General features: G+C 40.3%; 1 protein-coding gene across 1 annotated transcript in view; it reads left to right on the forward strand.

Moving 5' to 3' along the window:
* The window catches only part of plxnb2a.1 (plexin b2a, tandem duplicate 1), an 86,948-nt gene extending 63,617 nt beyond the window's left edge, over nucleotides 1-23,331 (forward strand). The window contains exons 3-37 of the mRNA XM_027153881.2: nucleotides 1-161; nucleotides 1,413-1,604; nucleotides 1,726-1,851; nucleotides 1,961-2,061; nucleotides 2,665-2,791; nucleotides 3,364-3,517; nucleotides 3,901-4,012; nucleotides 4,111-4,219; nucleotides 4,588-4,689; nucleotides 4,796-4,885; nucleotides 6,550-6,637; nucleotides 7,213-7,373; nucleotides 7,473-7,621; nucleotides 7,777-7,909; nucleotides 9,077-9,213; nucleotides 9,373-9,558; nucleotides 10,289-10,400; nucleotides 10,557-10,766; nucleotides 11,021-11,200; nucleotides 11,327-11,463; nucleotides 11,569-11,669; nucleotides 12,971-13,200; nucleotides 13,950-14,131; nucleotides 14,224-14,290; nucleotides 14,379-14,525; nucleotides 15,810-15,966; nucleotides 16,186-16,286; nucleotides 16,596-16,680; nucleotides 17,451-17,602; nucleotides 17,830-17,990; nucleotides 19,942-20,089; nucleotides 20,231-20,295; nucleotides 20,452-20,527; nucleotides 20,903-20,977; nucleotides 21,497-23,331. The exon at nucleotides 1-161 is cut by the window's left edge and continues 951 nt beyond it. Coding sequence (XP_027009682.2) covers nucleotides 1-161; nucleotides 1,413-1,604; nucleotides 1,726-1,851; nucleotides 1,961-2,061; nucleotides 2,665-2,791; nucleotides 3,364-3,517; nucleotides 3,901-4,012; nucleotides 4,111-4,219; nucleotides 4,588-4,689; nucleotides 4,796-4,885; nucleotides 6,550-6,637; nucleotides 7,213-7,373; nucleotides 7,473-7,621; nucleotides 7,777-7,909; nucleotides 9,077-9,213; nucleotides 9,373-9,558; nucleotides 10,289-10,400; nucleotides 10,557-10,766; nucleotides 11,021-11,200; nucleotides 11,327-11,463; nucleotides 11,569-11,669; nucleotides 12,971-13,200; nucleotides 13,950-14,131; nucleotides 14,224-14,290; nucleotides 14,379-14,525; nucleotides 15,810-15,966; nucleotides 16,186-16,286; nucleotides 16,596-16,680; nucleotides 17,451-17,602; nucleotides 17,830-17,990; nucleotides 19,942-20,089; nucleotides 20,231-20,295; nucleotides 20,452-20,527; nucleotides 20,903-20,977; nucleotides 21,497-21,601 — 4,619 coding nt within the window. The 3' untranslated portion in view covers nucleotides 21,602-23,331. The remainder of the gene's footprint in view (nucleotides 162-1,412; nucleotides 1,605-1,725; nucleotides 1,852-1,960; nucleotides 2,062-2,664; nucleotides 2,792-3,363; nucleotides 3,518-3,900; nucleotides 4,013-4,110; nucleotides 4,220-4,587; nucleotides 4,690-4,795; nucleotides 4,886-6,549; nucleotides 6,638-7,212; nucleotides 7,374-7,472; nucleotides 7,622-7,776; nucleotides 7,910-9,076; nucleotides 9,214-9,372; nucleotides 9,559-10,288; nucleotides 10,401-10,556; nucleotides 10,767-11,020; nucleotides 11,201-11,326; nucleotides 11,464-11,568; nucleotides 11,670-12,970; nucleotides 13,201-13,949; nucleotides 14,132-14,223; nucleotides 14,291-14,378; nucleotides 14,526-15,809; nucleotides 15,967-16,185; nucleotides 16,287-16,595; nucleotides 16,681-17,450; nucleotides 17,603-17,829; nucleotides 17,991-19,941; nucleotides 20,090-20,230; nucleotides 20,296-20,451; nucleotides 20,528-20,902; nucleotides 20,978-21,496) is intronic.
* Nucleotides 23,332-24,258: the final 927 nt, after the last annotated feature.

Consider the following 24,258-nt stretch of genomic DNA (forward strand, 5'->3'; position numbering starts at 1 on the left):
GACTGGACTCAGCCCTCTGCATGTATCCTCTTAGCAGCATCAACCGCAGACTCAAAGAAGCCTTAGAATCATGCTATAAAGAAGAATACATCAGCGAAAAGCCAAAGGCAGTCGTCTCTCCTTACACAGGCAAAACGGAGGTTTGCAAACCCAAGAGAGATGTGAGTAAATGTGTTTGTCCTGTATGTTCATCATGTTTTCTTTTGTATTTGTACATTTGTGAATATATATGTGTGTGTGTGTATATATATATATATGTATGTGTGTGTATATATATATATGTATGTGTGTGTATATATATATATGTATGTGTGTGTATATATATATATGTGTGTGTGTATATGTATGTATGTATGTATGTATGTATGTATATGTATGTATATACGTATATATACGTATATGTATGCATATACGTATATATACGTATATATACGTATATACGTGTGTGTGTGTGTGTATATATATATATATATATATATATATATATATATATATATATATATATATATATATATATATATATATAAACTATAGTTTAATGTTAAAAGACACTTTATTTATTTCCAAAAGTAAGCAAAGGTCTGATGAGTGAAATTAACTTAAAATATAGACACTATACTTTTATTTTCTCTTTGTTACATTATTTGTAATGTGTTATTCTTTTTGCAGCTGGGAAATAGCAAAGCCTTTATTAATATTTGTTACAGACTCCCTTAGAGAAAACAACTGAAAGAAATGAATGTTTTTCATACATTTTCTTACCTTTGTCTGAATAACAAATGATAAATCCACATATACATCATATACATCTATAACATCATATACATCATGTACATCATCCAGATCTAAATCCCAGTGAGGAGAGAACCACAGGAATGTACTCCTGACCTGCATGTGCCCAAATGTGCTTCCACCATGTGCTCGAATGAGCTGCTTGGATCCTTGTTTTTTCCTTATTCTTTAGGGCTTCCAGGGGTTTTGCTGCCTGTTTTACAAAATGATAGTATATAAAAGTAAAGAATTATAATATATAACGTGTATACAGTAGTTATAATGTATGACATAGAACATTACTAGGCTCCTGAGTACATCAAGAGAAAAAAACATTAGGATTTAAGCTCCTCACTGGATGGTGCCACATCCATCAGTGGCCAGGATCAACCGATTGTTGGCATCTGTGAGCTAATGTGTATAGAATAAGGTAGAACGTAGAGCTTTCTTTGTGATGCATTGGCTGGCTTTGTCAGTCTCAGCAGAGGCATGGTGAAAGTGGAAAATGATTAAGTAGGGGGAAATTTGCAGTAAGAAATAAAATGGACGTTTCAAGACATAAATTAGAATTGTGTGTGTGTGTGTGTGTGTGTGTGTGTGTGTGTGTGTGTGTGTGTGTGTGTGTGTGTGTGTGTTTTCAGTATACGAATATATTTAACTTGTATCCCTGTGGAGCCGAGTTCTTGCCATCGTCTTTAGCCACTACAGCTGATTACGCTTTAAGCGCTAGCCCTGTGTACACCAGGAAAAGCTTGCTGACATCTGTGGCAGTGTCTGTGGTGAACAACAACACTGTGGCTTTTGTGGGCACCAACATGGGAGAAGTGCTTAAGGTGATGTTTTTAGCAAATCTTAGAAAAATTACCACAAAGCTTACATGCTAATGTGAATTCTGATTTAGCCCAGTGTTCTGTATTATTTACTGTATTTGCCCTCTGAATCTTGACTGTACAGATTCATCTGACCGGTCACGTTGACGTTTATGGCAAATTTCCAGGAGACAGTGCTGATGGTCCAGCTAACAAATCCATGTTCTTTGATTCCAGCATGGATCATCTGTACATAACCACTCTGAAGAAGGTTGCTAAATAATCCCTGCCTATGATTAGACATACAGTATAGTGTCCATTTGAAAAAGATCAGCACTCACTTGTTTTTTTTATACATCGTGTTTCTATTTTTCGTCCAGATCACTAAAGTTCCAGTGCAGGCATGTGAACAAAAGACAAACTGCCAGTCGTGTGTAAGTCAAAGGGATCCATACTGTGGCTGGTGTGTGCTGGAGGGCCGGTAAGTGACCAGTTGATAGCATGCATCACTGGTGACAAATCTTTGTTTACTTGGTGATAAAATCGAACAAAACCTATAACATTCCCCTGGAAACTTTTTCACTTTTGGACCTGATATTAATGATAAACACACAATTTTGATTGTTTTGGAAATTTTATCAGGTTTGTTTGATGTTAAGTAAATCACTCAGAATGTGCAGATGCAAATGGAGACTTTTTAAATCTCATGGGAAGTGGAAGCTCAGTGGTTCAGGCATTTGACTACTGTTCAGATGGTTGAGTTTGAATCCGTGTACCATCAAGCTGCCACTCCATGGCCCCTAACCAAGGCCCTTAACTGGATAAACGTCTGCCAAGATGCCAGAAAAAGAAATGAAAATCCTATTCACATCTGTAAGCTAGTTAGAGTTTTGAGATCGGCTAGCTAGCTAGTTATAGATTTGGCATGCAGAAGTACATAAGGGTGTTGAAAATGTTTATATTTGTGCATCTTTATGAATCCTGGATTAAAATGTCAGTATCCCAGTGATATGGATCAGGATCAGGAATGCTGGTTCATCTTCAGATGCCTCACCATTCAATTCCTTTTTTTTTGGTATTGCAGATGCACCAGAAAAAAGGACTGCAGTCGAGGAGAGGAGAAGGACGCGTGGCTGTGGAGTCCTAACCAGAAGTGCATAGACATTCAGAGTTTCGAGCCTCCCAGCCTCAGCTGCAAGAAGACCAAACAGGTCAGATATGATTCATTTAGCTTTAAATAATTTGTATTCCACTTCTAGGTAGCTCAAGTAGATCAAACCTTTCTGGAACAGTGCTTAAGGTTTATTATATGGCATGGCTTTATTAGACTCGAGCTAATTCCTTAAAAAGAAATAGTAGTCTTCTAATACATTTGTGTATGACTTATATGACATGTGTACACTGAAGAAACTTTATCCACCACTAATTTACTTTACATCAGAGCAGCTGGGTGCAGTTTGGCGAAGGTTCCGTCTGTTTGTGTTGTTTTTAGCAAATCATTTCAAGGTTTCAGTCTTTGTGTTGTTTCGAGTCTAGTGTGAATAGGGTTGCTTGTGTTCTTGAATGAGCTAAATGTGGAGCTCTAATAAAGAATGTTCACATATTCATGTGTCTCTGTTGAATATCGTTTTTGTTTGTCTTTGACAATTGGCTACATTCCTTTTTTTTTTGTAGTAGTAGTATCTTGTCCTGAAGAGCCTGTGATGCCACTATATTCACCACCGTGACAGTAAATAAGTCGGGTGCAATGCGTCTTTTGTCTTGCTTTAACTTTCCCATGCAGGTGAAGATTAGTGTCTCGCCGCTCCCCAGCGTTGTCAACAATGAGCTGAAGTGTGTGTTCGGTGACTTCGAAAGCAAGGCTGAGATGAACAACCGTCAAGTTGTCTGCGCTTTACCAAATCCAGTGGACATTCCACCTACCCCTGAGATGCAAGGTGAGAACTCTGACCTCTCCTCTGGCACATCCCCCACCTCTGCTACGTCAGGAAGGTTTAATATGCTCGGGTCTTGCATTTATGTGCAAGCTGCTTTTGTAGGTGTCAGGTTGTCAGATCACATCTGTAATTAACTAGCGTAACTTAAGCAACTCTCCCTAAACATTCAGTGCTATTCTAATGCTGTCTTATTTTGACACCGCTCATCTCTGGAGCATTCAAGTGACACCGTAACATTTAGTATAACAGCTGTAAGACGTAGTATAAGTGACACATTGCTGTCAGTGATACCCAGTTTATAATGCAGTGAGATGGCAATTAATAGTTCCTAATGTTGGTCAGTAAGCTGTGTCTAATCTGTCTGATTTGCTCTGCGTCTCTAGATTACGTAGCGGTGCCTGTAAAGATCATAATGAACAGTAGCATTGAGATAACACATGGTGAATACAAGTTCTACAACTGTGCCGCGGTCGTGAAGAACGCAGTAAATACGCCGTAAGTTCCTGAGCCATTGTAAATCTACTTAGAAGTAAACGTTTATGTAGTGTACAGAAATGCAGACAAACCACGTTAACCCCATTGTTGTCCTGCAGGTGCATAGCATGTGTGATGAGTGACTGGGGCTGCCAGTGGAACACACAGGATCACACGTGCAGTGATCAGGACGAGTCCGCAGAGGACAACATCATTAAACATAGAGTGGTACATTTTACTCTTTTTTTTTTATGGCTTGTCATTTGAGGGTTAAAGGGATTGTACCGCTCAAGTATGGCAGCTCGGGAATGCTGGGTTTTAAACTTTCTAATCGCTTGTTTAAAGTCTTGTTCCACCAAATTTCCATCTTGTACACTTGCAGACATTTAGAGGATTGCTGGCTCAGATATTTTTTGTTGATTCTCTATATAAACACCAGTACATGGCAAGCTGAGTCTAGAAAGAACTAGGAAAGTTTCCCCATAATAGACTCTGCTACACATTCCTATACGTCTGTGGACGTAGTTATTAATATAGCAAAGGACTATATAATAAAGACTGTATGTAACTTTTGTCTGGTTCTCTGGTTCTTACAGCGTGAGAAGTGTCCACAGTTTCAGAATCTAAAGCCATCACTCATTCCCGTGGGCTTTAAAACCCCCATCACATTTGAAGGCAAAAATCTGGACAAGTACACGGTAATGACACTTGTGTGTGATTATTCATTTCTAAAGTAAAGAATGTGAGGGAGTTTTATACATCATGCTGAGGTAACCTATGTTCTTCATTTCTTGCTTCATCCAGGGGAAAACGTTCCAGATCGGCACCAAGCTCATGAAGCAAGTGGGTGACGTGACTACCACCGATTCACAGTTCACCTTTGCTGGTTATGAGGTCAGTATGTCACAGGCATTAGATAGTCTTGTGCACAGTTGCATATGAAATCTGTTCCATTGCAGACTGTACTGTTTACCATTCACCCATCTAATCTCTTAGCATTTTCTTTCCATTCATGCAATATTTGAGTTACAGAGCTACAAAAATGCCACAGGACAGCATTCGTGTCATCTAATTGTCAATATGCACGAGCCATAAAGGTTGCAGTATTGTATTTGATAACAATGGATATGGAAGATTATAGAAATCTTACTGTGATGATGTAAATGTCAAAGATAATGAATGACATTACACACAATGAAACAAATTCAATTTGATTATAAAAACATATGGAATATTTTGTATTTTGGTTCATTGGTCAGTTTGGCAAAAAAAATAAAACATGCTGCAACACAACACGTACTACACAACTTTTGGTTTACTTCCTGCAGTTGGGTCGATTTTAGAGTCAAATCACTTTCACAGTTGAGCGCTATCGGGCACTCTCAGGGTTGGACTTAAATTTAAACAGATTACACACTGCATATATGAAAGTAACTTCCTACTAACGAATGTGACAAAGCAGAAATCCTCTTTTTACACTTACAGAAATGACTGATTAAATGCACCGATACCTTTTCTCCTCTACACAATGCCCCCAAAACAAAGCGATAAAAAAACGATAAATGCGATAAATAACGTATTTTTCGATTTTTTTTTCTTCTGACGTATACTTAATTCTTAAGTATAACGAAGAATCTTCTTTACAATCGAAATGAAATAAATTTTATATTTATTTTTATTTATATGGCGCTTTTACAAAATGGATAGTCACAAAGTAATTCACAAAAATATATAACTTCAGGATATACATGTTATATGGTGTATATATTCCTAGTGAGCAAGCCAGAGGTGATGGGGATGAGGGAAAAGTCCCTGAGATGATACGAGAGAGAAACTTTAAGAGGAAACATAACTGAGTACTTTATGGTCAAAAGTGCAATTGTGTAACCAGGAAATTCATTCTGGTTTCAACATGAAGTCTAAACCATCGTCATGGTTTCTAAAGCCCTATTCGGACGGGACTAGTTTGACTTGGGGACATGGGGGTAAAGTAATTATTACCAGAGCTTCTCTGTGATTTTAGTCCCGTCCGAATAGACTTCTGTAAAAAGGTCCGGAAAAATTACCTCAGGTAATACTAATCCCGTCCGAATAGACCCGCTGTAAATATGTACGGTAAAATTCCGTCATTTCCTGTTTAAAAGTAGTTTTTGGCGCGTTTTTCAAGCATGGAGGCGCCAAGTTGTCTGTTTGCGCACGTGATAACAGGAAGCAACGTCATACGCACATGACGACAAGGAGGTTACTGTAGTGCGTAAAGCGAGTTACCCCTCCCACTTCTGCTAGTTTTACTGAGATGTCTTGTCCCGTGCGAATTGGCCAATTAATATTACAGACGTCCTGAGGTAAAATTGCATTACTCCACGTCCCCACGTAAAACTAGTCCCGTCCGAATAGTGCTTATGTGTTACTATCCACAGCAATCCCATGTATCTCCAGCAAATTCCACATTTATTTTTATGTTATGTAACTTCTTTTAAGTGTCATTATCAGGAAAAGTGAATGTAGCATCTATAATGAGTGTACTGTTTTTTTTCCCTCTGACTTACCGTGTCTAGTTTGCTTATGATAAACATTCGGAGGTGAACGTGTCGTTCTATGTGAAAGATAAGGAGACGGAGAAAAGGATCGACAGCACACTTCAGGGTAAGTGTGGTCTTCTGGGCATCTCCAATATTCAGGCAAACTGCTCGCCTGCTACTTGGGTCGTCTGGAAACGTAGAAAACTGCAGTTCTTTGATTAGATATCATGTGATCTACCCAAAAGCAGGGTGTGTTTTGAGGGTGTAACTTTAAACTGAGCCTTAATAAGGTTGCTCTATTTCATCTCTTTAGTATTAATGTGTTTTTTTTTTTTTTTGTTTTCTTCAAACTTTTGATAAATTATCTACAGTTTACTTCTGCCGTGAATGAGTGCATCTTCTTCCCTTTGTAGTTTTGCATGTATGGCAAAAGCATATAATTTACATATCACGAGTTTTGGCAGTCACCGACTATAAAATGCCAATATCTTAGCAGCGTTGTACAGGAGCAGTATTAACAATGCAGAAATGATTGTGCACTGAACCCTTTCCTGATCCTAGCATGAAGTGATTTCAGATGGACTGAAAATAAATGTCAGCCTTGGCGTTTTCCCCTCCTCACATTTCCCTATTCATGTGTTTAAGTAACACACACAATGCATTACCTCATCGATCTCTCTTTTCACTTCTGTGTCTCAGTGGTGCTGTACAACTGTTCAGTGGGCCGTGAGGACTGTAGTCTGTGTAAGAACTCCGACACCAAGTACAATTGCGTGTGGTGCGAGACCACACAGTCCTGCATTTATTCTAAACTTTGTACAAAAGAGCTTGAGCAGTGCCCTGCTCCCACCATCACAGATGTAAGACACACACACACACACACACACACACACGCTTATTTTGAACTATTACATATGCAGGTTCTAAACTTTTTATCCTTACCCATGATTTCACTCCAGATCATTCCACGCTTTGGGCCCAGTAATGGGCAGATCTCGGTTACTATAAAGGGATCCAATCTGGGGATTAAAAAAGAAGACATCAAGAGCATCACTGTGGCTGGAGTGCCGTGCGAGCACCAGGCAGACAGATACACAGTTTCCACTAGGTACTGCGTTAATGATGTGTCAGAAACTGTGGATATGTTGAATCAGTCTGACTGTAGAATGGAATCTATTATGTGGTCATGTCACCATTTGTAGAAAACACTTTCTCTTTTTTTTACCGTGCATGTGTCTACATCATTCCTTCTGTTCGTTTCAGTGTTGTGTGTAAGATCGGAGCGCTGCCTGACCCTCCTATGGATCTGCCCAATCCTAAGAGCCCATATGGGCCAGTGAAAGTGACAGTAGAGGGGAAAGAACCTAGCGTCTCCACAGTTCTCTTCACGTACCGGGTACTGATCATCTCTCTCTCTCTCACACACACACACTTTGTTAATAATCTTGATTATTTCATTGTAGTAAACTGCAGTATCTTCCTTTCTTTTTTTTTTTTTATGTGCAAGGTAGATTCAGTTTTGCAGAAAAAAAAAGATGAGTAAGCAGAAAAAATATATATATATTGATTGTATGGCTTCAAGCAAATGATCTGATAGCACTATCTTCCCATCCAAGCAAAAGAAGCATCAGAATGGCCATGCGTTTGTGGAAGTAGCACCATGTTAGCTGGGCTGAAACGCATCAAATATATGACTTTTTTTTCTCTCTCTTAGAACGTCACATTGACCTGGAATGTGTTTACATTCAGTCAGAGTGTTCACAGAAACTTTTATCTTCAATGAGTCTTCAGTATGTTCTGAGACGAGAAGACATCTAACCAGATTAAAATAATCACATGATCTTTTTCTGTATGCTCATATTAAGTATGCTGCGATATGTTGACAGTCCACCGGGGCTACATGCACAATGGACTCTGAACGGACGAGAATTCTACCGAGCTTGCACTCATCCAACAAACAAGCTCGGTCGACAGTCACCCGTAACGAGCTAATGCCTTTTGTCCTGTAGATAGTCTCTGCTACAGTGTGCTGCCTTCTGCTAAACAGGTGTAAGAAAACTAAACGATGATAAAACGGCGAAGATCTTGATAAAGAAGAAGCGTAGCAGTGACAAAATACCTGAAGTACTTCGGGTTCGTCGGAGTCCAGAAGAACCCAGGACAAATCCTGCTCAAACATTTGATGCTGCTTTTCCTCTTCGTAGTTTAAACAGGGTTTTGTTTTAAATGTAAATTGAGTGTAAGAACCGAGTGTCTCCCAAATGGCTGGGTGTCTTTTAAATAGTAATCATGGTCACCTACACCTTGGCTTGTTATTGTTACAGGTGTTCTCACCCAAATGGTCAAGTGATACTGTTGTTTAAATGGAAATCACGGTCACATATACCCTTAATCAAGGAGTTCTAAATGTATTGGCTTAGAATATTTAAGCCTTTCTGTGTATGGACTCTTTCTGGAGTGGAATCCGGTTGCATACAATCTGTAATTTCTTCGTTTTTTGTCGGATCATGTTAAGAAGTTGCCCGTCAAACCCTGATGTAGGCAATTTATCCTTCTCCTTCAGGACCCTGTGCCTAAGACGGTGAACCCCACAAAAGGTCCACAAGACGGTGGGACGGTTATCACCATTTCAGGTGAAGACCTGTTCACGGCTACTAAAGATGACATAAGTGTCACTGTGGGAGACGTGCCCTGTGAAGTGTGAGTAACAGACTGACTCATGAGCTTATCAGTAATGAGTATCAATAACTCTTCTGCGATGTATGTCTCCCACCGTTTGCCTGTATTGTTGGCCAACTTGCGTCCTACGCTACGTGTCTGAAAATGTCAATTTTTCTCTTTTTCCTTGCCATACTTCAGCATTGACTTTGGAGACCAAATCACATGCAAGACAGGTTCGTATAAAAACCACCAGGTTCCGTCCGGGCGGCTGAAAGTCACAGTAAAATACGGTGAGAGCACCTCCGTCATCGTGAGCAACGGCACCTTCACCTACGCCATCAATCCCAAGATCACAAGCTACTCTCCTCAAGCAAGCTTTGTATGGTTAGTCTGACTAGCATATTGTTTTATTCTTTTTACAGAGTTTTTAATGCAGTTTACTAACCCATAGAGATGATCTTTTATGACCAGAAACGATGGATGGAAAACTCTAGTGTGTCGGGATAATACTGTGATACATTGTGGTGAATTCTCCGAGTCACTGAATCATGAATCAAGTAGTGAATCGGGTGTCTGTGTTTGTACCGAATGCTTAATTCCCCCCCAAATCGCATGTTAAAACGGTTTTGTATACCATAAGGTGCTATCAATCTCTTTTAAATACAGAGATGGAAATGAATAATCTGTAAAGCAGTCATTCCAATGATGGATAATTAAGTTAGACGAATTCCTTTTATTTAAAAGATTCTGCTGAGAAGATAAATTATTCTCTCGTAAAAATGTGAGAACACAACTGCACAGTATGTGGCGTGAACTCAATAGAGTAATGTAGTGTAGTGACTGCGCCTTCTCATGCATCAAAGATTACATGCCTGAGCTGTATTGCTGTCAGAACTAAACATTTTTTGCTGAATGAAACATTGCACGACTAAAAAAAAAAATGCAAGACTACAGGAAATGTAAATACCGCAGCATAGTAGGAAAAGATTGATGAAATTTCAATTCAGAAGAATGACAAGGGCAGCACTGTGGATAAGAACACACACACACACACACACACAGTACAGAATGAAAAACTGGCCTGGCTGCATTATCAAGTTTGTGTTGATTTCAGCGGAGGCCGGAAGATCACGGTGGTGGGAACAGGATTCGATCTGGTACAGAGAGCTGTTATGAGAGTGCTGCCCTCTGCTGATGAGTTCAACTTGCATCCCAGCAACGCTGAGGTGATTTTACATTTAAAAAAAAAAATATCTCCATATAGTTTGTTTTTTCTCATTGTTGTCTAACACTGTCATCTGTGTTGTTTTAATGCATTTCCTGAATGAATTTAGATTCAAGCTGACACCTTTTTCACTTGCCTTGTCATCCTCATCTCTCAGTACATGCAGGAGTTTATTCATAAGAACGGAACAACCCTAGAGTTCCTCTCTCCGACTGTGAACAATACTCCCGAGGATTTGTCATTCACGACTGTCCTCGAACTCGACAACATCCAGGTGAACCTGACCGAGTTTGAGTACCACTCCGACCCTACGTTCACCGAGATAAAAGATAAACCCATCAGTGCAGGAATCATCATTATTGTCCATGTAAGTGTCTCTCTGTGCCATTGTGTGTCATCTGTGAGCTTATCGCTTCTAAAAGAAATACTTGATATATATGAGTATATTCACGCTAGTTTTATTGCTAGGGGCTTTGGAAAGGTTTCTCTTTTGCACGTTTCTCAATCATGTACAGAGTGTCTTTATATTCCTCTCCCTTTTGTTATTAATGTGTGTGTTTGTTTGTGTGTGTGTGTGTGTGTGTGTGTGTGTGTGTGTGTGTGTGTGTGTGTGAAATGCAGGGTCAAGGTCTCACCAACGCCATGACAGCACAAGAGGCACAAGCGTTTGTTGGAGACACACAATGTGTGGTTACGGTCCTGCACGAGGATAAGCTGTTCCTCGAGGCCCCATCTACGCCCCCTAAAGCTCGCTCCAGGCGCCAACGCAGAGACACCAGCTCAGAGACCCTGGAGCTAGTGGTGAGCTCTGGATTTCATTCAAATCTTCATGTTTTTTACACGTTTTCATTGTATATTTCTCAGCTCCTGGTCTCCCTCTTCCTTTATTTATTTATTTGTTTCTTTGTTTGTTTGTTTTCTTCTCAGATTAAGTTTGGCCGTGGATTGTTCAACGTGGGCACCGTGCGCTACGAGAAGAAGAGTGAGGTTCCACTGTACATCATCATCCCAGGGGTTATCCTGCCCATGCTGCTGTTCATCGCTGTGTCTGTCTACTGCTATAGGTAAATAAAACTACATCTCTTTGTCATGCTAGTGGAGTCTTTTTTTTTTTGTAAGTTCCCTTCTGTTCTGTAACAATGCATCTGTATGTGCTTATTGGTTTATAGGAGAAAAAGCCAGCAAGCTGAGAGAGAATATGAAAAGGTGAAGCACCAGCTGGAGAGTCTGGAGGAAAGCGTGCGGGATCGATGTAAAAAAGAGTTCACAGGTGGGGAATCGCAGAATGTTGGGGGTTATTAACAACATACACATGGAATCAGGAACCTGTGGATCTTTTCATTTTTTTCCCCCGAGAAGAGAAGAGAAGCCTTGGTTTTTCAGATATTCACAGTGAAATTCTTTCTTTGCATATCCTAACATTTAAGATTGGGGTCAGAGCACAGGGTCAGTCATGATACAGCACTTCTGAGAGGGTTAAGGGCCTTGCTCAAGGGCCCAACAGTGGCAGCTTGGCAGTGCTGGGAATTGAAACCTGATCCTCTGATCAACAACCCAGACCCTTAACCACTGATAAAAAAAATTAAGCGAGAGCTAACAAGATCTAAAGAAAATATTTGTAGCAAGATGATTATAATCTACAAAAACATTATATACAACATTAAAACAGTGAATGCCAGTGAAGCTGAGGTCCAATTAGCAAAAATGTTTACTCGACAGCATCGAGTTCAGTTCAGCCTGCCAAGACAGAAGCAGAGAAAACTTGCATTACATCAATGTTGACATCTAAATCTAAACACACAATGTGCACTTTACTGCACTTCTGGTAGACTAAAGCGAGCTCCAGCACACATCAACATTCCCTGCACACAAACACACTAAGGGTACATGCTTAAGGGTGTGTGTTTTGCCGTTGAAGGCTATTCTTTCGTATTGCCTTGTTTATCCGGTTTGTGTGAGTCATCCCCTTGGGTAATATTAGATTTGCACCATCATATCAAAATATATATAGAAATATAAAATTTACCGGCCATGAATATTTTGCAGGCAGTAAGTGCGACTGTGGGCTGGGCTTAGTGCGCACATTTCTCTTGTTTATTATCGGAGTTTAGATTATACTGTAGGTGCCCTTGGAGGATGAAGAATGGAATGTCTGATGAAGGACCTCCTGGTGCAAAGCGAAAAAGCACATAGTCCTACAGTATAACATCTACAGTACTCCCAGCACATTTATAGTCTTTTCACTTTTTAATAAAGGATTTATTTTAGTTATTTAATATCTTGGCACACGATATTATAAAATAACTAAAGATGAAATTGAGATGTAATCTTATTTTTTTTTCTTCTTTCACACTGTTTCATTCTCCCACACAGAAGACATAAAGGGGAAGAGTTGATACCTCCATAAAGGGCTAAACTTTATACTCACGCAGCAGTGTTTCTGCTCAGTAATATAGCCATGTCATATCCTGTTTATTTCCTTTATAAGAAATCTACTAGTACAAAAACATAAAAGTATCAAAAGTTTGCATGCTCATTTTCTCCTTCTCTCTCTTTCTCTCTCTCTCTCAGATCTGATGATTGAGATGGAGGACCACACCAGCGATCTAAGCGAGGCCCGAATTCCCTTCTTGGACTACAAGAATTACACGAACCGAGTCTTTTTCCTTCCCTCTAAAGATGGGGCCAATGACGTCATGATCACTGGCAAGCTGGACATCCCAGAAAACCGCAAGGCCATCGTTGACCAGGCATTAAATCAGTTCTCCAATCTGCTCAACAGCAAGACCTTCCTCATCAACGTACGTCGCTATCTAATTTATTAAAGTCCACTTCGCTTTCCTGATCAAACATACGCTTTTAGCTTGTATACCGAAACCATGACGACCACGGAAACGATGAGTCACTTTCAGCCTTTTAGCGTCCGGAGCATAAATGACTTAATAACATATAACTTCTTCACAAAGAGGCTTTTTCAAGTCCGCACAAAAGGTTCCATTACATACTAGAGAAAAAGAGAATACTACTCGAGTCTCGGCAAAGACCAGAAGGATTATTGGTTGATTTTACATTTATAAAGGCTTCTGTATGATTTTGATCATGTGACATACTTTTATAAGGACCAACACAGCAAGAACTCAACTATTAATTTCATTTTGCATGCAGAATATATTAACTCATGGCACTTTTGCACCAAATAATCCCCTTGAGGAGTCTGAATCAGATCTAATTTGATGGTTTTGATTTTGTTTGCTCTGTGGTAACGATAAAACGAAAGAGTGGAACAAAAGCGAACCACACAGACAAGGAAAATACACCAAGGTTTGATTCCTATGGACTGAATTACTACATATTTTCTAGACCTCATATCAGCTATATGGATTAACATTAATTAGCGTTATTAGCATTATCGGATTAACAAAAATTCTTCAAATCTCTCATACTGTATAAAACAGGGTCGTTGCCCATATTTATATATTTTTTTAATATTTGAAAAAATGTGCTCTCTGTTTTTCTCTATGTTCCTACACTTCCTGTGACTATTCTACAGTTCATTCGTACTCTGGAGAGCCGGCAGGAGTTCAATGCCAGAAATAAGGTGTACTTTGCCTCGTTGCTGACGGTGGCACTTCACGGGAAGCTGGAATACTACACTGACATCATGAGGACGCTCCTGCTGGAGCTAATGGAGGAGCATGTGCACAGCAAAAACCCCAAACTGATGCTCCGCAGGTGAGACACTGCCCCTTTCAGCAAGGGCTGAGTGAGAACCTGAAGCTTTTTTTTTTTAATAAATCATCCATGTTTCTGTATCCTGTCTGTAGATCAGAGACTGTGGTTGAGAGGATGCTATGTAATTGGATGTCCATTTGCCTCTACCAGTTCCTCAAGGTAAGCTGCATTTAGCGACCATCTCAGTCTGTCTGGACTTCCAGCAGTTCAAAATAGCTCATTCATGTGGACTTAATTGTGTTGTCAGGACTCAGCTGGTGAACCACTCTACAAGCTATTTAAAGCTATAAAGCACCAGGTAGAAAAAGGCCCAGTGGATGCTAATCTGAAGAGGGCCAAGTACACTCTAAATGACACAGGCCTGCTGGGAGATGATGTGGAGTACTCCGTACTGGTGAGTTGGCCCAGCTTAGTCCATTTTTAGTAATCTCCCACATAGGACGGTCATGATTTTCTGTCAAAACTTTCACAAACTGGCCTGTCTGTCCGCCTGTCTGTTCTCCTATCTGTCCTCCTGTCTGTCCGCCTGTCTGTCCTCCTATCTGTCCGCCTGTCTGTCCTCCTATCTGTCCGCCTGTCTGTCCGCCTGTCTGTTCTCCATTCTGTTCTCCTGTCTGTTCTTCATTCTGTCCTCCTATCTGTCCGCCTGTCTGTTCTCCTTTCTGTCCGCCTGTCTGTCCTCCTGTCTAAAGAGAGAAAGAGACGAATGGATAAAAGAGTATATGCATAGACAGACAAACAGATAAAATGTGACATTAAAAAATGTATATTTGAAGTTGTCAAAGCTGTCAAGTGATGATGCAATTGTTAAAAGGAAACTATATATATATATATATATATATATATATATATATATATATATATATATATGAATGTATAGTGTAAAAAGTGAAGTGTGAAGCATTTTGTCCTCAAAGTGTCAGAAGATAAAGTGAAAAATGAGCAAGCATAAGGATTTAAGCGAGTTTAACAAGGGCCAAATTGTGATGGCTAGACGACAGGGTCAGGGCATCTGCAAAAGTGCAGGTCTTTACGGGTGTTCCTGGTCTGCAGGGGACAAAAGTGTATATCAAAAGTGGTCCAAGGAAGGAACCTGATATAAAGGTGTTAGAATACACAGTGCATAACAGTTTGTTGACCCCTGTCCACTGCCAAAAGCACCAGCAATGGGCACGTGAGCATCAGAACTGGACCACGGAGCAATAGAAGAAGATGGCCTGGTCTGGTGAATCAAATTTTCTTTTATGTCATGTGCCTCCAAATTCCCCAGATCTCAATCCAATCGAGTATCTGTGGGATTCGCTGAACAAACAGGCCCGATCCATGGAAACCCCACCTCGCTATTTACAGGACTTAAAGGATCTGCTGCTAACATCTTGGTGCCAGATAACACAGAACACCTTCAGGGCTCTAGTGGAGTCCATGCCTTGATGGGTCAGGGCTGTTTTGTATGCAAAAGGCGGACCAACACTACATTAGGAATTATTGTTTGACCCTCTCTTTATGACTAAAAAGTAGAAGCTTGCTCTGTCATTGATGTGGTTCCACTTGCAGGATGGGCAAATCATTGGGGGCAGAGTTGTTTTTGTGTATCATGTTTCACGCATGTGTTTTTTGTCTCGTTACATTCACATACTGTGTTCACGTACTGTGTTGACTTCTTGTACAATCTTTTCAGACTCTACAGGTGTTGGTCCATGGTGAGGGCCCTGATTTAACCCCAGTGAAAGTTTTGAACTGTGACACTATCACCCAGGTGAAAGAGAAAATCATTGAACAGGTTTACCGGAACTTTCCCTATTCTCAGAGACCGGTTGTAGAGAGCGTCGCCTTGGGTAGGTTTGCACCCAGTTTAGCACACTCACCATTTAATAACACTCAACATAACAGTATTGACTGTTTATTCTAGGATGTGGAAGTGAGCTGTCATATGCAATAATTTATATGTTTGTGTGTGTGTATATGTATGTATGTATGTATGTATGTATGTATGTATGTATGTATGTATGTATGTGTGTATATATATATATATAATATATAATTTTTTTTTGCAGAATGGCGTCCCGGCTCAACGGGGCAGATCCTGTCCGATATCGATTTAACATCTCAGAAGGAGGGCAGGTGGAAACGTCTCAACACTCTGGCGCATTACAATGTGGGTGCTAAAGTAAAACTGTTCTATACATGAACTAAAATGAATCGAACTAGTCTCTAGTCTAATAACTAAATTGTTCAGCAGTTGAATTCTGAAATCACGGAATTACTTAAAACAGCAGTGGCCTTACATGCCGATGTGGTGGTTGTAACAAATTATCGCACTTAACAATAGCAATAAAGCCAAACTCGTCAAATATGTGACATCATCATTATATTGCTTTCAGCGCTGTATTACAATCATTTACAACCACTGTTGTTGATTATATATTGTTTTGTTATTTTGTGTGTTTTTTTTTTTTTTAATTAGGTGCGAGACAACGCCACTCTCGTTCTGTCAAAAGTTCTTCACACTCAGCAGTCTTTCGACCAGAACCAGGAGAGCCATGAAGAAAGTGGGTTTGCTCGGTTTTCAGCATGCAATAAATAAATATCAGAGTACAGCGTCCTCTATATGTTAGAATTACTTCCATGCAGCAAATGATTTTTGTACAGTGTCGTTTGGAGTCAAACCTGGTAGTATGTGACCTGAAAATTGAACGATCCGATGCTGGCCAGACTCTGTGCTTGTGATTATTGTCCAAGCAGAAAATATTACTAACATTCCCACATTCCAGGATCATATTTATGGTACATAGCACATAGATTTATTTTACATGTTCAACAAGTAAGAGAACACATGGCCTTAATGACTAAAGCGGAATCAACGTATCAATCTATCTGTGGGAATACACTTTGGATGAGAGACGCATTCACACCTAAGGGCAATTTGTCAAAACCAGTCAAGCTACTGGCATGTTCTTTTGCAAAGGACAGATCTTGGAAGAAACCCAAGTGTACATCAGTTGAATGTGTTAAACTTCTCAGAATCTTCAGTATCATATGACCTGGGGCACCATGTGAAACCGCAGATGCCCTCTAATAACCAACATCCCATGTAGCTGCATGTGCCTCTCACCCAAAGTCCTCAGTAAAGTGTTGTTATTGAGGCGAGGGAAACCGAACCAATTATATTAAATAACTAATATTAATAACTAATTATTTTTTTTGTCCAGCGAGCTTGTTACTGTATGTTCCTATTTGTGTATTAGTCTGGGAAGGCTGCTATACTCTACCTGATTGGCATGTGTAAACCGTCGTGCCCATGTGCTGCTTGTCTTTTCAGGAAGTGCTCTGCTGGACGATGACAAAGTGTTCCACCTGGTGAGGCCAGCAGAAGAGATGGATGAAGTGAAGTCCAAGCGGGGCAGCATGAAGGACAAGGCCCCCATTAAAACCATCACTGAAATCTACTTGACTAGGCTGCTGTCCATGAAGGTAAAATAAATAATTTTATATATATATATATATATATATATATATATATATATATATATATATATATATATATATATATATATATAATGAGAGAGGAAGAATCTCTGGATGTGAAATAACTGAACATCAATCTTTCTCATATTTTGTCTGTGCAAAAAGAGTATTTGCATTGAGTCATACTGCTGAAGGAATGTGACGAATAAAGTGTGTGTGTGTGTGTGTCACAGGGCACGTTGCAGCAGTTTGTCGACGATTTCTTCCGCAGCGTGTTGTGTTCAGGGGCCGAAGTCCCTCCGGCCATCAAGTACTTTTTCGACTTTCTGGATGAGCAGGCGCACAAACATGACAACGTAGACGAGGAAACCATCCACATATGGAAGACCAACAGGTCCATACAACAACACTCAGTGTCACACTAACCATAAATCCACTCCACAACACACTTTCATTTCTGTCATTCTCTGGTCCCTCTTTCTTAAAAAAAAACAAGTGCTGTTCAAAGCATGTTCTTAGCAGCCATCTTTATTTATTTATTTATTTATTTATTTATTTATTTTTTTAAGAAGTTCTTTGGTCTAAACCCAGGCTCCTTTAATTGTTCAGACTCTGTTGAGGCAGAATGAAATATTTATACTCTGCTGTGCCAATTAAGAGCCCATTAAGATCGACAGATGAATTCCTAAATTCTTCTTGCGTCCATTTGTCCTCCCTCAATTTGGCAGCAGGTGTTGTCTATTTAATAAGTCTGCTTGCTTCACTGATGACTCAGAACAAAAAGGAGATAATTGCATTCTTTGTTAAGGAAGTTTGTGTGAAATGAACTAGAAAATGGAACTGACACTTTATTGAACAGGGGAGCACGGTGGCTTAGTGGTTAGCACGTTCGCCTCACACCTCCAGGGTTGGGGGTTCGATTCCCACCTCCGCCTTGTGTGTGTGGAGTTTGCATGTTCTCCCCGTGCCTTGGGGGTTTCCTCCGGGTACTCCGGTTTCCTCCCCCGGTCCAAAGACATGCATGGTATGTTGATTGGCATCTCTGGAAAATTGTCCGTTGTTTGTGTGTGTGTCCGTGTGTCCGTGTGTCCGTGTGTCCGTGTGTCCGTGTGTGTGTCCGTGTGTGTGTCCGTGTGTGTGTCCGTGTGTGTGTCCGTGTGTGTGTCCGTGTGTGTGTGTCCGTGTGTGTGTGTCCGTGTGTGTGTGTCCGTGTGTCCGTGTGTCCGTGTGTCCGTGTGTCCGTGTGTCCGTGTGTCCGTGTGTCCGTGTGTCCGTGTGTCCGTGTGTCAGTGTGTCCGTGTGTCCGTGTGTCCGTGTGTCCGTGTGTCCGTGTGTCCGTGTGTCCGTGTCCTGCGATGGGTTGGCACTCCGTCCAGGGTGTATCCTGCCTCGATGCCTGATGACGCCTGAGATAGGCACAGGCTCCCCGTGACCCGAGAAGTTCGGATAAGCGGTAGAAAATGAATGAACTTTATTGAACATTAATAAATAAAAAAATTCATAATATTATAGCACTGAGAGGTCCATAATCGTGCAGCCAAAAAGCAATGATGCCATTAAGTGGGATGTTTTAACTGGAAAAGACAATGTTAAAATTAAAGTTTTTAGTTTCTAAAATGTTTAGAGATCTGATTTTGATATCTGGTCATAGGTTAGGTGATGGTCTGTTCTCTGTGTGTCTCAGACTCTCAGTGTGTCTCTTACACACTCCACACTCATTTTCCCCAACTCCTTCTCTCATACACAGACTGTACCCTTTCCCTCGCTTCCAACAGATCAATCAATAAAATATAGAATCTGTAGTTTTGACCCTAAGTGCTAAAGCATCAATTTTTGGTTAATGAATACTCCTGGGTGAAATGTCTCATGATGCTGGCATGAGTATTATTTGTATTATACTATATGATAATCGTATGTTGTCTTTGATCTGACTTGTGAAGAAAGGATTCCTGCAGTAAAAATGACTCTAGGTGATAGTGATGTCATCGGTCATTACAAGCAGTAGTGTTTCTCTGTCAATAGACAGTGATGACTTTGTTTATCGCTTTAGACTCTTAACTTTGGTTATGATAGAGTTGAATGGAAAACAAAGACAAAAATGACACGTGCGTGTTGAATCATGTAATCACCAGCAGAGCTGATATAAGATTAGTAGAGCTTGTGGTAGTTCAGTATGCAATTTTATAGACCGCAGCTTTACACAAAACCAGATGCAAACACAAATGTAGAGCTTTAATGAGCAAGAGGGCAAGAGGGGAAAAGTGGAATCCTGCTGATCATTTGTGATGCACTGTATGTAAGAGAGGGGTGTGTGTGTGTGTGTGTGTGTGTGTGTGCGCTTTCAGTTTGCCTCTGAGATTCTGGGTTAACATCCTGAAAAACCCTCACTTCATCTTTGACGTACACGTCACCGAGGTAGTAGATGCCTCGCTGTCTGTTATCGCCCAGACCTTCATGGATGCCTGCACTAAGACGGAGCACAAGCTGACGCCGGTGAGTATCAGAAGCAGGGACATGTTTAGTGTAGATATGGAGCTGAACAGTAGCATTTCTATGCAAAATTATGTTGTTTAAGAATTCAATGTGTCGCATTTTCTCTAACTTTCCTTTTTTTTTTTTTTGTAACCATTTTAGGAGTCTCCTAGCAACAAACTCCTCTACGCAAAAGAGATTCCTACGTATAAGAAGATGGTTGAGGAGTCAGTATAGTTCTTAATTATATTCTTAAGCGATTGTGAATAAATTACTGATAAACCTGGCATTTTATTAACGTCTAATATCCACTGAGTGTAATGATAAGCTGCACAGTATCAGTATACAGCTTTCCTCAGCTGTCTGTCTCGTCCTTCCTGCAGTTATTACAAAGGCATCCGTCAGATGGTGTCAGTGAGTGATCAAGACATGAACACACACCTGGCTGAGATCTCACGGGTGAGTGTGAGTGTGTGAGTGTGTGAGTGTGTGAGTGTGTGAGTGTGTGAGTGTGTGAGTGTGTGAGTGTGTGAGTGTGTGAGTGTGTGAGTGTGTGTGTGTGAGTGGGAGTGTGTGAGTGTGAGTGTGAGTGTGTGAGTGTGAGTGTGTGAGTGTGAGTGTGTGAGTGTGTGTGTGTGAGTGTGTGTGTGTGAGTGTGTGTGTGTGAGTGTGTGTGTGTGAGAGTGTGTGTGTGAGAGTGTGTGTGTGAGAGTGCGTGAGTGCGTGAGTGCGTGCGAGAGTGCGTGAGTGCGTGCGAGAGTGCGTGAGTACCTGTACACACATTGCAGAGACACTACACAAACTGAGCCACTTACCCTGCATTGTTTTGCTCAGTCCCACACAGACAAACTGAACACCCAGGTTGCTCTGCACCAGCTGTATCAGTACGCCAGCAAGTACTACGATGGAGTAAGTTTCACTCTGTTTCTGTTCACTACTGCTTTAAATAATAAACACAATCAGTCAGTTACAACCACAAAGATTTTACCAAAAGATTACTTATTCTCTACATGTCCTGAAGTTTTTTCCTTTAATACCACAGCAATTTTCAATTTAGTTATCATTATTAGTAGTAGTAGTAGCAGTTAAATAATGACACTATAATGACACTATAAATAATGTTTTCTCTCTTTTAAAAATCTTAAAATGAAAAACTGCCCCGTGTCGTGCGAGAGATCCGAGTTAACTGTTAGAAAACTCTGACACTGGAGACTTCTTCTCACAATGTTAAACAAAGTTCTCCCACAAAGCTGATCACGACTATATCACCAGTTAGGTCATTGTTACTATAGTAACTGTAATGCCTATTAGAACCAGCACATTAACATAAACCTTGCTGCTGTTATAGAAAATAAATCTGCCGCCCAATCAGACCGGTGGAACAATGCAGATGTCTCATTGACTCTTCACCCGCGTTTTGTTCCGCAGATCATCTCGTCGCTAGAGGACGACCCCGCAGCTCAGAGCAAGCAGCTGACCCTGCGACTGCAGCAGATTGCAGCTGCATTGGAGAACAAAGTCACCGACCTTTAGTGTGAAGTCTCTGAGGTCAGATCACAGAAGACCCACACCAACAAACATCACTGGCTCCCAGACATCATGAACTGATTGGAATGAAAAGATACAGAGGACTCGCGCAGCCTATCACATTATCATCACTAGCTTATTTCTTCTCTTCGGGTTTGCGACAGGATCGGCACACAGCCCGGACGAGCCGGGCCACGCGGTAGAGAGAAAAAAAAGACTGTTTGATTAAGGCTGAAATCCTGCTTCTTTATGGTACGGCTGTGTCAGAGCTCTTCACTGACCACTCTGGTAATTAGTGTCCGTTTTGCAGTTGCAGTAATAATCAGATTATTCTTTCGTGTGCAGATGAAATTAAAAGAATAGTATTATATGTATATATTTTTTACACAAAATGGATTTATTGTCATTTCGGTTTCATAGCCACTATGTTTCCAGCACGAAGCAAGGTCAGTGAGGTCACTTTCCAGAGGAAAAGCCTTCACAGCTAGCGCACCTCGCTTTTACGTTTCCATGGCATCTGTTATGTGTTGTTGACTTTCCACATCCGTGTCCACTTTTGCCCTATCGGGGATGCAGAGTTAGGCTAGAATAGTTGCTAAGAGACGTTAGTCAAGGGTTGTTTTATACAGCAAGAGGTGCTCTTAGTCATGTGTTTGTTTTGCTCTAACACAAGTTACCACCACATAGCAAACAGCCAGCAAATGACTCTTTCTTCTGAAATGAATCTCAATCCTTTTTTTTTTGTTTTTTTCTTCTTTTTTTAAATATCGCAGCTGCTCTTCGTATATTTTAAGTCCCAATTATCCCACATGGCTTCTCTTCCTGTTTTTGGACACATAAATCGTTTTTTAATATTAAATGTTTTGTGTCTTAAAAAGTAGGGAGTTTGAATATTTTGACTTTAGATTGTGTCGGGGACGTTTGAATGTTATTTGTCTTACAATCCAGATTTTTTTAATTTGTTTTCCCCCTGCAAAGTGATTTACTCTGATTAAGAATGACGGATGAGTCATTTTGTTAACACAGCCTTGGTGACCATTGTGAAAACTGTGCAATTCTCAGAACTGTAACTGTGGCGTTTTAGGTTTTTAGAAATGACCAAAGTTTAAATGTGTCTTGTGCTTTTTGTGCTTACGTTCCTTTTAAAGTGATATCAAGCCCCAGATGCCAGAAAGGCAGGACTCGTGTGTTCTTAAGGACTGAGTAAAGGTAGTTGATCATGAAACTCAGTATAAATGAGCTTTTTTTTTCCCCTTAACAAACGGTACTATTGTTTTTGTTTGTTTGTTTTTTTGCCCTGACTCAAACATGCCATGCACTACACACATCGAATCATGTCAAATAATGTAAATGCAATTTTAGTACAGGATAAATACATCCTTTCACCAGATTTAAATGTTTTTATTTTTTTTTTATTTCTCTTCCTCCATCCAGTTCCTCTTGCATTCCGAGCGTATTGCCATGTTGTTAAGCTTCTTTTCTGCCTTTCTTGACCAGAATGTGCCTTAATGAAAATTGAGTAATAATAATCATACATGTGGTGATTTGAGCTGAATTAAAAACTGCAATAGTGACTAGCTCTTTTTTTTTTTTTTTCTAATTTTTTTGTACATTATCTCCTTTTATTTTGTGTGTCACTTGTGAGAACAGATGTGCCACTAAGGTTTGTTCCATGCTGGTAAATGTGTTTATGACGGTGAAGAAAAAATGTATTAAAAGTATGTTTTTGGTCTTAATTGTGTGGGTTTTTTTTTTAAATGTATTATCCAGAACAGATTCATATCCCTTTAGGAGTTTGGAAAGAATGTTAGGAGACACATGGGAAAATCTAAGCAAAAAGACCCAAATTAGGCCAAGCGGACCATTGATATCCAAACTGACCTCAGCACCGACCTTATTACTGAGTGGAATTGGAAATTCCTGTTTTTCCATATGCATGCTGTTTATGAAACTCAGGAAATGTCATGTTGACTTGCATAAATTGTCCGTCTGCACCCAGGGAATTTTTGTACTGATGAATCTACGAAAATGTTTACTCATTTTAATTTAGTTCATGAAATCAAGAATAATGTCTTGGGACTTCTGTTTGAATATTCGGTATTCAGCATGGCTTCGCTACAGGAAATATGGAAGGATTCACACAGGGAACGTGTTTTCTGAACCCACTAAAAGTAATTATGTGGGAGAACTGAAACTCCAGCTGGAGCTCTGAGAGGCTTTGTGCAGTGTATCCAGGCTCCACCTACTGACCAGCTGTAGCAGGGAGGAGATGAGCATGTGCTGGCTGTGGAAACTCAACAAAGCATGTGTAGAATTTCTAAGAAGTTCATGCATAATTCGCATGAATAAACCACTTTAACAGGAACACTTCTACACCTGTTCATTCATACTGTATACATCTCCAGTGAGCTTTGAGTCACATGGCAGCAGCATAATGCACAGAAATCCGACAGATCCGGGCCAAGAGCTTCAATCTTTGTAGAATTGGGTGATTTTGATTGTGGCACTGCTGTTGGTGCCAGACAGGCTGATTGGAGTATTTGAAGAACAACAGTATGTCAAGAAACATCCAGTAAGCTGCAGTTCTGCAGGTGGAAACACCTCGATGGTGGAAATGTCTGAAAAAAGGGCTTAAACTGGTTTTAAGCTGGAACTCAAAATAG

The sequence above is a fragment of the Tachysurus fulvidraco genome, chromosome 19, assembly GCF_022655615.1.
Source record: "Tachysurus fulvidraco isolate hzauxx_2018 chromosome 19, HZAU_PFXX_2.0, whole genome shotgun sequence".
In the NCBI taxonomy this organism is placed as follows: Eukaryota; Metazoa; Chordata; class Actinopteri; order Siluriformes; family Bagridae; genus Tachysurus; species Tachysurus fulvidraco.